At 35.4% G+C, this 17,404-nt stretch overlaps 2 protein-coding genes across 3 annotated transcripts; one reads left to right on the forward strand and one right to left on the reverse strand.

The window, feature by feature from the left end:
- Window positions 1–559: 559 nt before the first annotated feature.
- On the reverse strand, window positions 560–3,178 carry LOC143470686 (uridine 5'-monophosphate synthase-like). The gene is made up of 5 exons (XM_076968951.1): window positions 2,417–3,178; window positions 2,102–2,351; window positions 1,816–1,958; window positions 1,456–1,585; window positions 560–1,043 (listed from the first exon to the last, which is right to left on the reverse strand). The coding sequence occupies exons 1-5, from the start codon at window positions 2,912–2,914 to the stop codon at window positions 853–855; spliced, it is 1,212 nt and encodes a 403-aa protein (XP_076825066.1). The 5' UTR covers window positions 2,915–3,178; the 3' UTR covers window positions 560–852.
- A 5,243-nt stretch (window positions 3,179–8,421) lies between these two features.
- LOC143469975 (kelch-like protein 12) lies at window positions 8,422–14,374 on the forward strand. 2 transcript variants are annotated; one of them, XM_076967796.1, is made up of 12 exons: window positions 8,422–8,566; window positions 8,779–8,899; window positions 10,364–10,517; window positions 10,836–11,062; window positions 11,914–12,060; window positions 12,297–12,378; window positions 12,488–12,585; window positions 12,708–12,915; window positions 13,050–13,181; window positions 13,244–13,402; window positions 13,549–13,696; window positions 14,137–14,374. In XM_076967796.1, the coding sequence occupies exons 1-12, from the start codon at window positions 8,466–8,468 to the stop codon at window positions 14,267–14,269; spliced, it is 1,710 nt and encodes a 569-aa protein (XP_076823911.1). In that variant the 5' UTR covers window positions 8,422–8,465; the 3' UTR covers window positions 14,270–14,374. The 2 variants fall into 2 exon arrangements, with proteins under 2 accessions (XP_076823911.1, XP_076823912.1); XM_076967797.1 differs by lacking the exons at window positions 8,779–8,899; window positions 10,364–10,517 and having other exon boundaries at window positions 8,423–8,566.
- The last annotated feature ends 3,030 nt before the right edge of the window (window positions 14,375–17,404 follow it).

A 17,404-nucleotide genomic window follows, 5' to 3' on the forward strand; every position in this document is an offset into this window, starting at 1 on the left:
GTAACACTGCTTTTTAGCACCACCAGCTAGCGTTTGCCAACCAATCTATCTAGTGCGTATACGTTTATATTTGCAGCTTCTGCTCCAGCGGCGGTAAACCATGCACACTACGGCCAGAGTTGACTCCGGCTCCGTCACCACCTCTGGTCTGAGCGATTATTATTTTTGCGACACTGGCTGGCAACGTCAAGCGTCATTTTCGTTAAGGTCTTACGCTCCAACTTTTTTTTAACATACACTACAGTGGATCACGAGTTCGTGCTCAACTGACTCACAACACAACAAGACGCATGTGCATGCAGTTAAGTTTGGTTGTTAGCTCTAAATCATTCTTTTTTGTTTGGATATATTTGCCAGGCCTACGTTCTTTTAACGACCCATATTTTTACTCCTCGGCCCTGACCTGGAACTTTATAAAAGTGCTTGCTCTTGCCCTAATAACTTAATGATCTTTCGCTTCAGTATATTTTCTACTGCCACAATTTTTGGCAAAAAATAATGGACACATAAAGATAAAATTGCTACAAAGCACCACTTGCACTGTTATATTAAACGAGGACGAATTGTGTTTATTAGCAGCATATGGGCAGAGAACATGATGAAGGTCATTAACGTTTAATAATCCAAAATATGGAAAGGTTTACGGAACATGGCAAAAAATTTCACTGGTGGAGGCAGTAGTAAAATTTAAATCAAACATATACCCTGGCAGCACACAGGTCAAATGATCAAGCAGCAAATATTTAAAAAATTCAGCTTTGGAAGCCAGAACGAGAACCGTAACGCTCAGCTGCAAAACATGATTTATGACCATTCAAGCACGTTACAACGTGAGCTCCTTCAACTTGGTCATTATGAGCTAACACGCTGCACGTAAGCAGCCCAACCCGCATTTCGGAATGCAGTAGCCTCCTGTAAACGATTGGCGCTATCCGTGATGCCTCTTCCGACTATTATGACATCACAACCACGGTTTTTAATGACTTCGTCAGGTGTCAAATAGTGTTGACCCATTGCATCTTTGCCAGGTTTCAATTTTACTCCTTTCAAACAAAATACGATTCAGATAAAATTTAATTAATCAAAACTCTTGAAAAAAACTGTGGTAATGAGCTTTTTATTACTGTAGAAATAGAAGGCATGGGGTCTGGACTAACTAACATTTCTATTGCACCAGTTTTAAATGACATGCACAAAAATACATGTACAAGTTGTTTTGCATTTGTCATTTTGCGGTCATGGCAACTCATTTACAGTCATTTTCTTAAATAAAAACGTCAACTAAGCAATTTGTTCGTGAACTTCGATTTCGAACATAAAGAAAATCAGGTATAAACTTACTAAAGTTGCTAAAAGCTCCAATTCCAAGAGTTTTATAAAAATTTTGTGTACAGTAATTCTAAAAAGGATGATGAGGTATTACCCATACATTTATCCAAAAAAAAAGTATGCTACCTGGGGTGAAATGAACATGCTGGGAATTTTTTGATACTTTTGACGTGCAAATAAATCCAATGACAAAATCACTGTGTTCTTCAGCCATCTTTACTGTGGCTTCTTTGTACACATCGTTAGCTAAGTTATTCTGCAATGATAATACTGCATATAAAACTACCGTATTTAATATGGTTCAAGCATCTGATAATAACATTGTAAGAAGTGACCGCTTTGCTAAATTTGTATCATATATTGTATACAGGCGAAAGGTTAGCCAAAACAACCTTAAGCAAAGCAGAGCAATTAATTAATGGTGGCCATAAGTAATGAAGCAAACCGCAATTTTTTCTTGAAAACAGATTGAACGTGTATGAATACTTTAGTGCTCATCTCTGCAATCAATAAGCAGGCTCTATCTTTCCTTCCACCAGATGCAGCTTTCAGTCCTTTAATGATTCCACTGCCAGGTAAAGAATGAGCATTGGTGATATCAGACCAGTCACTTATTTTATATGTTCCCCCTGAAAAGTATCATGAACTTTTATTGCTAAAACTGTATACATTAACTAAATCTGTTCAATGACGTAGGTGTCAAGCAAATTGTAAAGATGTACAATCTGCATATATACCAAATAGAACATTATACGTCATAAAATATAAACACCTGCGTATTGTGATTTCACAGTATTTCCAATATCCGCAAACTTTCTGTCTTCAAATATGAGAAAGTTATGTTTGTTTGCAATCTCTACCAGGCGAACAGAATACATGCCGGTAGGTAGTAATTCAGTTTGACTGGTCTTCAATCCTGTCGTGCAGGAATTTGACTCCGTATTGCCGTGTAGGCAGTCGATCCCTATTTTCAATGATTCTGAAACCTGCCGACAAAGCAGTTCCAGATTCAATTGGTCCGCTTGATTGGCAAAAGTTTAGTTATTCCTGCCGTGTGGGCAGTTAGACCAGGTCTGTGTATATATTAATAGACCACCTTGTAGGCGCCGTGTGGCAGCAAATCAGGATTTATCGTTCCTTGTTTCAAAACTCTACCGTGGACGCAACTGTGTCCAGTTTCTTTATCACTCGCCTGGTTGGCGAAATTAAAGTTCCAGAGCTTGCCGCGTATGCAATTTCTTCCGGCCATTTCAAAAAGTTTACGAGTAATAAAGTGCTTAGACAAAACAGCACGCTTTCGATAGCCTCCTCTCTCATTAACCACTGCTTTTTCTATCTTGTTCATTTCACGGAGACTTTCAACAATTTCTACTAAAGTTAGCACGCTTCTCAGACTGATTCCTTTTTCGGCAAGCTTTTCCTTTTCTCCTTGTTGTCGGTCAAGTAATACTACAGCATCACTGGTAACAATATTATGTTTTCTTAGGAGTTCAGCAGTCTCTAGCACACTTGATCCAGTTGTAACTAGGCCTACATCTTCTACTATTAGGCATTTTGAATTTTCTTTGTAGATTTGTCCGTGCATAACGCATGTGGAGTGGGAATGTCACTCATAGTTCATGTCTTTTACTCTTGTCCTTTTGTTTGCAGCTACATCATACTTTTCTACGCTTTTTTGGTTGTTTTTAATTCCCATTTTTCCGTTGCAAACCAGCTTTTAACCACTTCATTTTGTTCAAAAAAAGTTAAAAAATACACCCACTCATCAAAGACATTTTTTGCGACCCCCAGAAAAAAAGCTAGCGACCCCAGTTGGGGTCGCGACTCCTAGGTTGAAAACCACCGTTATAAAGTAACCTGGAATGAAAATAAATTCTAGTCTTTAATATAAGAAAAAAGTTAATAAACTACTAATCCTAATCATTAACCCACAAAATATAAACTAAAAAACTATTTTTTTGAAAGAATTCTTATTTGCTGATATGTTTCATTAAACATTTTCTGTTTTATCTTTTGCAAGTGAATTCGTCAGAAAGTGTTTCGAATTTGTCAGAAAGCATTTTTGCAATGTTATTATAATCCTATGTTGATATACTGTAGCAAGTACTATAGTAAAGAGTTATAGGTTAAAAGCACTTCTAATTTTAAACAAAAACGCGAAACTTAAAAAATATTCTATTTGAATAAGATACTGATGATGCCGAGGAGGCAAAATATGTATGTTTAAGATACAGAATAAAATACTTGCTAGATTTGTGAATCTACCTCTGCTAAAGTTACAAAAAGTTTGAAAACAGTATTTCAACCACAATCATTGAATGTGAGCGTCTGCCTTGAACTGGTAAAGTCACACCAAAAAAAGCATTTTTCTGCACTGTTGGACCAACCGACCAGTGTTGGTGCTTTTCAATTCTATTTCGAACCTATAAATTCATCAAGGGTGATGTTTCAAAATATATCGCTATAGTCGTATGTTACCTTCAAGAATCTTTAAAATAATCTCACGTCTGTGGTTGTGGTTGCTTGTTTATAAAATGTGACACGCTAAATCGGCTGCTTTTGTCAGCTCTACCAATGGTCACTTATAATTGTCTGGCGTTTCGTATCATTACAGTTCAGGTTTGTGGAACGTTTGCAAAGTAATTACGTTAACTGCCATCCCTGTTGTTTTCATTCGCCAAAGCGATCACTTCTTACTACACTGCATTTTTTTATTACAAATCGATCGATCTCATTCTAACCAAACACAGCAAATTAAAATATAACCTTTCAATGCGTTTTGTTCCTTTACTATGATTCTACTTGCACAAATTATTGTAACCTACATATCTGTTACTCAATTTGATATAATCAATCACTCAACTGATTCGTAATTGAATTTCTGCGTCAATTAACTGCATTTTTGTGTTTACTGTGCAGTTGCGACTTATCGAGAGTTGAGTTGTTAAACTTCCTTTTTTTCATTTTATTTATTATTCAACGAAATCAAACTTAAGTCAAAATATTGTCGTCCAGTGTACCGATTTCACTTTGTACCGATATCACTATAGTAACCGTCTGACGTTTTTGTCTAACTTCGAACGAACGCTTCTACAAAACAATTAATGACATTTGTCGTCACATTTAAAAATACGTTTGGGCTAAAATTCTTACCTATCAGATCTTTTTGGCGAAGACTATCTCATCTGCAACAAATGTGTTATTTTCTTTTCAACCAAACAACAGTTTGTCAGTGGAGACTGGAGAACAGATAAATGACTTCTTGCAAGTTTTTGAAAGTCGCCATAAACTTTTTACAGAGAAAAGACGTATTTATATTCACTTTTAAACACATTTCCTTTTTTCACACGAAATAAGAAAGATCAAAAAAAATTAGGTCATAAATAACTCGTGAAAAAAGCTGTGTGTGACTTTTCTGGAAGACAATATGAAGTCATTGTCATCCAAACAGAACGTGACCTAATTAACAAGCCTTTGTGCAGAAAATTAAAACAACTGTTCCAGATAATTTAAACAAGATAACGACATTTCCAGCTGCTCTTTAAGACTCCCAACTAAGCAATGTATGTCAATCCCACAGCTTTCTGGAAGAAAAATCACTAATTCACTGCTGAGGACACGTGGGAACAAAACAAAACCTGCCCGGATACAGTTATCTTCTTTAAATTATCTAGGTCGATTGTTCTAATTCTCTGCACTGGGACTTGTTAATTAGGCTACGCTCTGTGTGGATGACAATGACGCCATTGTCTTTCTAAAAAGTCACAAACAAGCGTTAATTATGACCTATTTTGATCCTAAAAGGAAAAATAAAAAAAAACGAAGTGTGTTTCAAAGTGACTAGAAATACGCCCTTTCTGTAACAAGTATAGAGCTCCTTTTAAAATTTGCAAGAATTCATTCATCGGTTCTACACTGAGGTAACGTCTGTCTTGTTGAAGAAAATTAAGTGAACACAGTGGTTGCAGATAATATTGTCTATGCCGAAAAGCAAATAATCATACAACAACCAGTCCTATAGGTGAAAATTTTAGCCCAAAAATTTTAAATGTAACGAAAAATCCCAATAATTGCTTTTTACAAACTTTCATTCGAAGTTAGACGAAAAAATCAGACGTCATCAGGACTTGAGCTGGATCATCATGAACAAGATGATGTTTGATAATTAGATTGAGCCGCAACTGCACAGAAAACACAAAAATGTAGTTGAAGCAATTATTGACATAATGACGCAAAACCTCAATTATGAATCAATTGAGTAATGGATTATATTATTAAATCGGTAGAGATCGAGACATGTAGATTACAATAATTTGTGCAAGTAGAATCATAGAAAAGAATTAAAAGAAGTATGCAAGACAGAAAGACGTAAAGGACCGCTTTTTTATTTTCTTTGTTTGGTTTGAATGACTCGGGCGCGACATGTTAAAAAGACAATGCAGTATGATAAGAAGTGATCGCTTTGGTGAAAGAAAACAAACAAGGTAGCAATTAACTTAATTATGTTGCAAACCTGAACTGTAATTATACCAAACGCAAGACAACTATAAGTGACCATTGATAGAGCTGACAAAAGCAGTCGATTTAGCGTGTCACTTTTTATAAACAAGTAACCTCAATCATAGACGTGAGATTATTTTAAAGATTCTTGAAGATAACAGATGACTTGTCAGTACCAGTATCAGTACCCTCCATAAATATATATTTGTAATATCCAGGGTAGGGTGGAATTCTGGCCTTGCTGGCCTGAAGGACATCCCTTAGACTCTTAGAGGCTTAGATGATCGGCATTTATAAATTTGCCGGTTACACGGACTTACAATACAGACACCGATGTAAATTGTAACCTAACCGTAAAACCTAAACTTGTTACCAAGCAGTATATTTTTATTGTATAAGGCGATGACGAACGATCGATTTGCTTCCTTTTCACACAGCTATTTTAGCATGTAGGCTACAGTAGTCACTATTTATTCCACAGTTACGAGTTAATTTAACTGTTAAGTTCTTAATATTTAGTCTACCATGAAAAAGAACAAATGTTTATGTCCAAAACTTATCAGATTAACTTGCAATAAATATAGTTTTTGCTCCAGCAGCATTGATTGCAACCATATGGTAGTTAATTTACTAAAAGACTAAAGTAGACTTTGACTTTTCCTACAGAATAAGGTAAAAGCATAGAAATCATATTTAGTTAAAGTTGGTCAGTTTTTGGGATTTTCCCTAAAGAAAAAACGAATTTCTTCAATATAATATCTTTTCAAGTCTCACTTGGCACTCGGGTCTACAATTAATGGAACTCAGCTAGCCTAGTGTATAAAAAATGGAGTAAAGCGGTAAATTTGTTTAGGTAGAGAGGAAGTCGGCTTTAAATACCAAGTACCGGTAGTTGTTTATATCAAAATCAGTGCAAAACGGTTCATTAAACATTTATTAGCATGTAAAAAAGATTAGGCTAGTCTTAGTTGGTAGTACCTAGCCATTAAGACGTTACAATGTTGCTGAACCATCTCAATAACCTAATAATAACACTGAATTAAAGTTGTCCATGGAAATTTGTAATAATAGCCTAGATTTTTTTCACCTGCTTTCCAATAAAGAAAAATATCTAACAAAGCATTCAACACTAATCTGCAGAAATGACAAAATTTTCTTGAGTAATTTAATCACTAAAAATAAGAGTTGGGGTCGGTGGGAGTTTTAGATTAACTTAGTACTGTGACTGTGGCCGTACCTGCACACTGAGGAAGTAATGAGTTCAGCATTCTTCGGACAAACAGTCTTCTATCGTAAAGGCTGTCTTGCAGGAAGGCTGACGGAGCTTTCTTGATCGTCGTCAGAATTTTGAGTGAGAGCAACTCAAGTCTAATGTCACAAAAACTTGACAGGATTATGTTGCGTCTCTCTGCAGAACTTTTGCAGAGATCGATCGACCAAAACATGGCAGAATAAAATTGTATTAAACCAGTAACAAACTTAAGAAAATAACAAACAACTAAATGAAGTGAAAAGCAGTGAACAGAATATAAAGAAAAAATAATCAACGTTGTTTAACTAAGAAATGCACAGAATTTGGTTGAACCAAGAAATTTAAGGAAATTGTCCAAAGGCGTGTTGGTGACATGGTACCAACGACGATACCAATGATCTCAAAATTATATTTTTGGCGTCATTTAGTCTCATTCCTAATCTGTAAAAGTTTTCATTGGTAGCTACAATGTTGCAGTAAAAAATCTTTTTACTAACAAGTTTAAAAACTATTTTTCTTTGATTTGTTTTAAATACTCATGGAACATTTAAAAACTTACATTAATGCCTCAAAATTTATAAGAGGATGTTTGTTTTTAAAATAATAGATATTTTATTTATGGTTTCTTAATAATGGAAGTCGTGGCTACAAAATAATAGTTTGCCTTATAACTAGTGTGCATGTGACTGATGTCCTAGTTGTTGTCCAACTTGGGTAAACTGGTTTAATTTTTGATATCCCCAAAAACATATGTCTTTAGCCACTGAGCGTGTCATCAAACTTCATTGAAGCTCTGTGCTGGCCATAGTTTGTCCACTTTTAGATTAGCATACTTGGTGTATGCACATGTCATGTATTTGTACGTCTTATTAAAAACTGCACTAAGGGACTTAAAGTATGTGTAGTTTGTTTACGTTCTATTCATGGTTTGTTGTAACCACAAGCTATTTAATTAAGGAACTAATTAATTTAAAGTACACAGAAGAACGTAAAATAACATTAAAGCGATGTGTATCTTGTCTCCTAAACAGATTCGACTGTGCACTGAGTTTTAATCAAGTTTAAGAAGTTTAGTTAGCATATAGTCATGCAGGATGACCGTTTTACATTATGTCACAACATGACAGTGACAGCATAATAGCACTAACTATGACTTAAAAAATAATTGTATAATGTATAAATCAGGGGTTGTATAGCTGTAAATAATTTCTGCCGTTTTCGCTCTAATGATTTTCTTACATTGCAATTGTTATGTCCTTTTTATATTCAATATGCTTTTGTTTTTAACCAATTTACACGATCTAATATTTGTACGAGTATATTCTTTTGGTTTTAGTGTTTAAGACTTTTACTGCTGCAAAGTTGACCTCCTGCCATTTTAAAAATGTTTTCTGATAAAGTCACACAACTTTCTGATCAAATCACCACAGACAAAATAGTTTGTGAAAGAAAAGAAGCAAAAAGTTTGTTGGAATATGCAAATAGGTAAGAAAGTAGGAAAATAGGTTTCCAGCATAAATCTTGTAACTTTTATCATTAAAAGGATTAATTATTAGATTTATAAGTTCCTGACCATATTTTTGTAGCTTAACCAATTAGCTTACTTTTTTTGGATATTTTTAATATTTTTTTTTTTTCTGTACACTTATTATTCATTGTTAATACTTGTTTAAAAAATCAATGATATATTATGTTAGGAAAAGATTAAATGGAAAGTTTAATGACATCACAATCAAAGTTGAAGATGAATTATTTTCAGCCAATAGAATGGTTTTGTCTTGTTTCTCAGAATATTTTGAAAACATGTTTGATATTGAGGTACGGTTTCGTAAGGTTTTTTGAAATAGAGTAGGCGCCGCTTATAAGATCCAGCTCCATTCCAGGAGAAATGAAATGTAAGAAATGAGATCACAAGGTTGCAGAACAAATGTGGTGTTGGCCGGCACGCACTTCACAGTGACGTTTATCAATCCGTCCACTTCAATGTGCGCAGAACAGTTGTCGACCAAAAGTGGAATGTTCATGTTCTCTCTCCTCGCTTTTTGATCAAGATCTTTGAGTCACGCCTTTCAGATTTGCCCTGTCATCCACAAGTTTGCGAAAAAGTTGTAAGGTATTGGCGGATTAACATTTTTAAGGCAGCGTGGAGTCTTCGACTTACTAATGAACAACAGAAGTTGCTTCTCTTCCGCCATACTGCAGCATACCAGAACCGTTGCACGATCTTTGGCCACCTTTAATCCTCTTTTCTCCTTCTTCTCATCTTTTTGAACATACGTGGAGTGAGGGAGTGCACGAAAATAAATCCCTGTCTCATCAGCATTCGAAATATTTTCCTCTGGAAATGTTCTGAGAAGCTCTGGTAAGGATTCAGTGACAAACATTTCAGCTGCTTTTACGTCTGCTTTTGCAGTTTCTCTCGTTAAAGTTGCGAAAACAATGTTATGCCGCTTCTTCCATCTGGTGAACCACCCGTTCGTTGTCTGAAATTCGAGATGATCACTCTCTTTTGCAAGCTACTCTGCATTTTGACAGTGAACAGGACCATTGACAGGCATGTTTCGTACTTTCACAAACTGGAAACAATTATAAAGAGCATCTTTAATTTGTTTATCTTTTCCAGATGTGTGCCGAATTGAAGAATCGTGATCCTAACTAATCTATCCCTAATCCTAACTAATTAATCATAACTAACTTTGCTGCTAATTTCCGCCTCCTTCTTCAGTATTATTTGTAGCCGTCCTCGAGAGATACCGAGCACACTTGCAGCATCTCGCGGTCTATGTTCTTTAGTTTCGTACAGTACTTGTTTAGCATTGAGAGCTTCTCCTGGAGCGTCAAGTGATGGCGAGTATTTTCAGCTTCTTGTCCGGAGTGCTGTTGACTGAGTTAGGTGATCTTTTCGACATCGTATTTTTGAAATCACAACCCTAGACTATGTTCCTAGTTAACAATGACTAAAACTTGAAATCCAGAAAACACACATCTTCCCACAAAATGTTTCTTGTAGACTTTTTACTTGTGAGAGCCGAAAAGGTGAAATGGCTGTTACAACAGCTGGGGAAAGCATTTTACTAGGTTTTTTACTACATTTTACTGTGACGTTGGAAATGGATCCACTATGTGAAGTATTTTGCACTATGTTAGTATGTAGAAATTCTGTTCCATGGGATTTGGCTCCAATAAGCGGCTGGATCCAATATCCGTGGATCTTATAAGCGGCGACTACTGTATTATCTAAAGTGCATTGAACTGTTTAAGTAAATATTTTGACATTTTCAGATGAAAGAAAAACATGAAAATCAGGTGGAGATTCTCGGAGTAACGGCAAATGCCATGAAACTTATAATTGAGTTTATTTACACTGGACACATAGAAATAAACAAAAATAATGTTTGTGATCTGCTTTCAGCGTCTAATATGATGCAGATCGGGGGTAAATTTGAATTTTTGATTGTTGAAGTAAAACGTCTGAGGATGCAACAGGAGTTTTGCAGAACGCTTTGCAGGATACTGCCATTTATATATTACTAGTCGCCATATTGTATAATTCGCTATGTATGGTTGATCAATTTATAATAAAATTTAAAGCAAGTAGTGACATTAAGCATGAATCCATATGCCTAACAAAACCCCTTGAGTAGCACTGACTAAGTTAATAGTAGAAATTTCTTTTAAGCACAATTCCATTAGAGATTAACAAAGTAAAGCCTATGGTTTGCTGTTATTTGATTATCTTGAGGTTATCTTGTAGATGTAAAGGAATTCTGCCTGGAATTCCTCGAAGATTCCATTTCGATAGAAACCTGCCTTGCCGTCTTACAACTGGCTGATCTTTACGATCATCGAACCAGCAATCGTCTCAGAGATCGAGTAAAAACTTTTATCGAAGAAAACATTGATGAAGTCATCACCCTGGAAGATTTCAAAACTCTTACTAAGAATGAAATAGTTGCTTTTTCCAGAAAAGTTAAAAATCAAGTGGGCATCTGGCTTTAGCTAAGTGATTTCAGTCAGACTTTGTTAATCCGGACCACTTTGTTTTGTCATAAAATGTCGGTTTAGCGGGATATCCGGATTATCTGAAATGTGAAAAATCCATCAATCTTACAAATGCAGCACAGTGTTCAAAATGCAGTATGCACCTTACTCCAACTCAAAGTACCAAGTTTCTGGATGGACAGCAACTAAAATGAAATTATATATTTTGCATTATCCAACCCAGTGTCGAACCCCAGAACCACCGCATTAAAAACGAATGCTCTAATCACTAGGTTATCTTCGCGATCTTAATCCATCTTTATTTATGAAAATGCAACATTATTATGTGTAGATAATCGGCTATTGTTTTCGTCAACTGACTACTGTATCTAGGACAATCGTAAATCATTTTCGCTTCACTCTTAATAATCCGGTTTATCGGATTTTATTGCTATTGATTTAGCACATTTGTTCCAAAACTTTTGTGTCGGAGTCGAACAGCGTGGTTTCCAGATTAAAGAAGTAAAATTCATAGGAAGAAATCCGTTTCCGGCAGTTTTGTGTCGGATAACAGGGATTCTGGTTGTTCGGGGTTCGGATTAATGAAGTCTCACTATATACAATAAGAAAGGCTAATTTGTTGGATTGTAATTAAATTACCTTTTCACATATTTGACATTGTGTGTTTGGATGTGATTGTATATGCTAAATATGTGTAAAGTGTGAGTATAGAAGTTGATGTGACTATAAAAGTCATTATAGGCTTTATTAGACCACGTTGTTTGATTTTGATATGTCTTATGCAACATTAAGAATGTTAATCTAAGTTATACGTTTCTTAAATCATTCAGCTTTCTGAAACAGCTCTCTACAAGGCTGTGGTGAACTGGACCAAACACAACATAAAAGAGAGACAAGAATATTTTCAGTCTTTATTTCAAGCTGTTGACTTGACAATGATTTTGCCCAACTTTGTTGAAGAGACAATGCCATGCGAGGTACCAAATTTGGACTTATTTTGATTGCAAAACTTTTTTGCGTTACAAGCTTTCTTGAATTTTTTAATTCAATTCAATAATTTTATTGCAAAACTTGGCTACATTTTAAGCCTTCATTAAACATTACTCTTAATACTAAATACAATTTTACACAGGTCTTGGTTATCTATATAGTTTTTGTTTTTTTATCAGATTATAGCTTGAGTATGAGCCACTGTTTGTTTTTATTTGTTCAGACTTTGGTTCAACAAAATTTCGAGTGTGTTAAAACTCTGCTAGACTTTTTTGTAGCACAAGCCAAAAAAGAAAGAGTTAAAGGTAAAGTAGTTAGCCTTTATAAGTTTTTGTTTTTAATTTGGGTTGTCTGCTTTCATATTTCCGTGAGGAAATTTATTCTAACTAAGAAGAAATGAATTATTTTGTGAAGCAAATGGAACAAGAATACTCAGTTTAGGTGGATCTAAAACACCTCACAAAGTTACTGAAGTTTTCAACATTTTGCAAGAACCTTGCAAGACTTATCCAGTTAGTATTCCTTCATAACTTTATGCGTGGTGTTGTAAAACGCAGTTGTATAAAACATGCAAAGGTTTTTGGTTAATTTTAAAAACTGATATACTGGCTGAAACAAAATATAATTGTTATAGAATTTGAACCTTGGGCGTATGTCACTCTGCTCAGTTCTGTTGCATGGTTTTGTCTACGTCATTGGAGGAGCGACACCCAAAGACAAAGACGAGAACATTCTAACCAGTCGCATTTCTCGTCTAAATCTAAACACAGATGAATTTAAATGGGAGGAAGTTGCACCAATGAGATGCCAAAGATACGTGATGGGTGCAGCTGTACTTGGTGGTAGGGAAATGGTTTAAATTAGACAAATTTAAACGTTGATTAACAAAAAGTATAAATTAAATCTGAAATAACAAAAGTTGCGCACACTGTACGTCATCTTTCCTTCATCCATATTTATTTATCACGAGTTTCAGATATGATATTTGTTGTGGGAGGAAGCGATGATGATAGATCAGCTGAATATTATATTCCCACTTTTAACAAATGGACAGCAATGTCACCGATGAAACAAGAACGATATGGACATACTGTTGCTGCTTGTGAAGGTAGATGATAGAAAGAATCTGTGTGGTATGTTTTCTACTTTACTTTACAATTGGTACGTCAGGGTCTTTATATTCAATTGGTGGATTTGGAAGCAAATACCATTTGAAGTCTGTGGAACGATATCAACCAAGTGATGACGTGTGGAATTACGTAGCACCAATGACCACGCCAAGAAAGTGGTTTGCTTCTGTGGCAGTTGGAGGCTTCATATATGCCACAGGTAAATGTTTAATATGTTTGTAGAATGCTAAAATCGATCTTCACCCTTGATTCATTGAGCTGTATACCCGAAAATTGCAATTTGTTTTTCAAGCAGTATAGTTTGTTATGGGTGTACAAAGTATTATGCATAAAATTTATAACCAGGAGGTGAATCTAAGGAAGAAACAGTTGAAAAGAGTGTTGAAAGGTATGACGTCACAGCAAACAAATGGATGGCAGTGAGTGACATGAATTATGGAAGATGTTCCCACTCAGCTTGTATCATGCAAGGAAAGATATATGTGGTCGGAGGGTGAGTTTTATTCATCAATATTTGTTGCTTTCAAGAGCATCACGGTCAATATGTTCGATAAAACTTCAACAACGATTTACGATGTAAATGGAAAGGGAATGTAAAATCAATTAAATTGCGCCTGTTATGCGTGTGTCTTTTAACCCATAAACGCTATAGGTTTGTTATTGGCTACGCGCGCCTACATTATTATTAAAGGTAAAGACGAGTTCCATATTCGCTACGATTGTTAGGAATAAGAAATTAAGCTTCTCATCGTTCTAAGTTAGCATATTAACTTGCAACATCCGTACTCTTTATCTGATATTAGATCAGATCTTTGTTAGATATTAGATCAACATCCATACTCTATATTTTTTCAGAGTGTCAATCACTAAACGAAAAGGTTTGTTTTATTTGAATTTAATTCAAAGAACTTTTAGTCTTTTCGTTTCATTCAGAGTCGGTGAAAGTGCAGACTGTGCCAGGACAATAGAACGTTATGATCCTGACAATGACAAGTGGACAGTTGTTGGTGAAACTTCAGATGAATTGATCGATCATTCCGTTGTTGCAATATCACTTCCAGGATGACCAGACAATAAAATTACCTTAAATGTTTTTATGCTTGTTACTGTGTTTGTTTTTTCATTTTATTGATCACGATGAAAACGACGATTAAATTTTCTTTTAATTAAATCCACAGTTAATTGTAAAAACTAGAAAATCGATTTTTAATTCAACTACATTGGGCCCCCGAGCTCCCTATGACCCTATGGCAAGAATAAAACGGGAGGAGTCATGGTAAACGGGACGTGGGCAAAAAGAGACATCTTGTTATTCTTCATAATTTTCATTTCAGCTAAATCTTTTTCAAAGATGTTATTGTAGGTTACCAAATCAAAATTATATATTGTAATCTTAAACAAAATTCTGGAGTTGCTTTGTGTTTGAGTGTAAATGAAGGCACAATCTCCTAAAAATAATTTCGAACTTGATTCATTTTTGCGACGTCTCATCTTTCATTGCACTTGAGGAATTCAATGTAGTGGGCAAACCGTCACAAAAGCTATAGTCGGGTCCTGGAATGGAGTCTGTTTTTGGGCGATTTTCCGGTTGTGGTAGCATTACCACAAAGAAATATTAAAGCTATATCTGACGGTTCAATGAATATATTGGTAGCATTTTTATCATACAGCACAACCCGAGTTAAGAAGATTCATAAGACCGGACAGTCGAAAATACTCTAATGTTTTAACACTTCATTTACTGATTGGTATCGAGCAATGAAAGAAGGCGTTAGCGTAGTGACCTTGCTTGTTCCCTAAAATGCGGAAGTTGTGAGAACAACAAAGTACGAACGTTGTGGTAACTCACGATAAATAAACAGTAACAAATATCACCACAGTAAGTGGTGTCAAAACAACAAACAAAATGTAACTTCGTTGTGGCATCACTAATTTCAATTTTTTATTTATATTGTATTTAAATATTTTGATTTTTTTGTCACCCCGTGTTTTGAATTTGCTTGTTAAGGTGATTGACCTCACATATTTGATGACTTTAACTGAGTTACCACAATATGAAGACGTTCTGTTTTGCGTTGAGCGCTCGATGCATCAAATGTCATTCGACAGAAGCATTAATATTTCATTTCAGAAAATGAAGAACTGTTGCAATTAATTCAAGGAATGTAAAGATAATGAAATTGAAGTCACAAAACTAACATGTTGCGATCCTTAACAATAGTCTCTGATTTGACGAAATCCAGTCAAAAGTAATTCGAAGCAAACATATCAGAGCCAGAGTTAATGCAAACATTTTCATTGCAGTCGTTTTGAGTAATAACGATACTTATTTTCAATGCAGGATAGAACTGATCTTACTCGCCCAGTTCAGGCTTTCAGACACCAATGTAACCTAACTCGGTCCAAATTAAACAACTTCTTGTATCATAAAAAACGCTTTGTTTGACTTTCATGAACGAAAATCCCCTTTCCCCTCAAGAAGCCTTTTTATTCATTATTGTAGTAGCTACTAGTAGTAGTAGCCTACTAGTAGCTGAGTGCATGCAGCCTATGTATGAAGTTGTAGGTGCTAATGTTTGGTCATAGCAGTTGCATGGTGGCCTATTTCCTAACGTACAGGCATTCTATCAGCAGAATAACTTTAGGTGGAAATGTTGAAATAATACTGTAGCATAAACACATGGCAGTTTGCATGATACAAGGTAATTTCGTGACTGTAACCAGACAAAGAAATGTAAAATTCGAAATAAACGTTCATGTTCAATAAAATTTAGTCAGTGCTCTGTGTTATCTATTATTTTTCATTGCGTCATCTTTATCCAATATTGTCAAATCTATTTTTCCCACTACTAATCTTGGCTCCGTATATGCTAAAAAAGCCTAATTTCTTTCTTAATTTTAGTATAAAGTGAAATTACTAAAAATGCAACAACTCGATAAACCCCGCATGGGGCTCCATGAAATTTAGCGTGTCAATTTAGTACGCCCTAGGCTATTATTTCATGAAATCCTAATAAAATCACATAACTTATTTCCGACTCTTGCAATAGAATGTTGAACTCAAGTCTGCAATTTTGGGCCAAAAAGTTAAAACTCATCAATTTTCAATTACATTTTAGTCCAACCCATCAAAGCGCCCTGAAAGATTTCAACATTTTTTTTTATTAGGGGCAATCCCCGTACTAAAAAAAAACACTGACCATGCTGGCCTCTGGTTGGTCTAACAAACTTTATTTAACCATTGCGTAAAACGTTCAACCTTTTTAATAGAAATTGCAAAGTTATAGCATATACGGGATCTCTATGTTACCAGTAGGCTTATTGGTTCACCGGTTGTTGGATTTGTTACTTTTTCAGGTGGTATTATTCTTAACAAGGTCAAGCTCATTTATCAGAAAATCTATTACCGCGCCTTAAATTCTTTATCTATGTTTGTAACGATCGATTCGCTTTTTCTTGTTTATGTCCAAAACAGATTTTGACTTTCCTGTTGTCTAAGCTTTAAAGGGCTAAAGCAGGGGTGTCCAACCCGTGGCCCGCGGGAAGGTTCTGAGTGGCCCCCGCGGTATTTTTCGAAATGACTTATATTATATCAACTGAACCGCCTATGTAATTTATGGCGAACTTACATTCCGAGAAATTGGCATTTATTGTTTGCTTTCTTTGTCTATTGCTCTATACTATAGAGCAGTGGTTCCCAACCTTTTTTGCTGCTCGTACCCCTTTGTCAGGTCAGAGCATTCTTCGTACCCCCAAAAAATTTCTGATGGAATTTTTCATTTATATAGCCTATTGCTAAATTAAATTGCTTTTATGGCTCAATTCGTATATAGCTCAAGGATCTTCGTACCCCTTGATGTTCAATCTGGTACCCCCAAGGAGTACGAGTACCCCCAGTTGGGAACCACTGCTATAGAGCAATAGATAGTAGAGATAATAGATAATAGAGCAATAGATAGATAATATACTATAGGCTAGTCTCTAGTGCAGGGGTGTACAACTATTCAAGTTAATTTTATTGCATCACAATTTATTTCTGAAATTAGAATTTTGGTGTGAGGGTTTTAATTCGAAATTAGCAATAAACATTCAAGTGGCCCGCGCAATCATTCGTAAATCGCATGTGGCCCTTTGGCCAAAAAGATTGGACACCCCTGGGTGAACGGTAAAGAATTTACATTAAGCGAATAATAATGGTTCG

Source organism: Clavelina lepadiformis, chromosome 9 (genome assembly GCF_947623445.1).
Source record: "Clavelina lepadiformis chromosome 9, kaClaLepa1.1, whole genome shotgun sequence".
Lineage (NCBI taxonomy): Eukaryota > Metazoa > Chordata > Ascidiacea > Aplousobranchia > Clavelinidae > Clavelina > Clavelina lepadiformis.

Coding starts and splice junctions, on each gene's coding strand:
- LOC143470686 (XM_076968951.1), bottom strand. CDS start 2,914: ATGCACGGACAAATCTACAAAGAAAATTCAAAATGCCTAATAGTAGAA. Junction 1,586..1,815: donor TTGCAGAGATGAGCACTAAA/GTATTCATACAC, acceptor TTATCATTGCAG/AATAACTTAGCTAACGATGT. Junction 1,044..1,455: donor GCATGTTCATTTCACCCCAG/GTAGCATACTTT, acceptor TTTGTTTGAAAG/GAGTAAAATTGAAACCTGGC.
- LOC143469975 (XM_076967796.1), top strand. CDS start 8,466: ATGTTTTCTGATAAAGTCACACAACTTTCTGATCAAATCACCACAGAC. Junction 12,379..12,487: donor CAAAAAAGAAAGAGTTAAAG/GTAAAGTAGTTA, acceptor TATTTTGTGAAG/CAAATGGAACAAGAATACTC. Junction 13,403..13,548: donor AGGCTTCATATATGCCACAG/GTAAATGTTTAA, acceptor ATTTATAACCAG/GAGGTGAATCTAAGGAAGAA.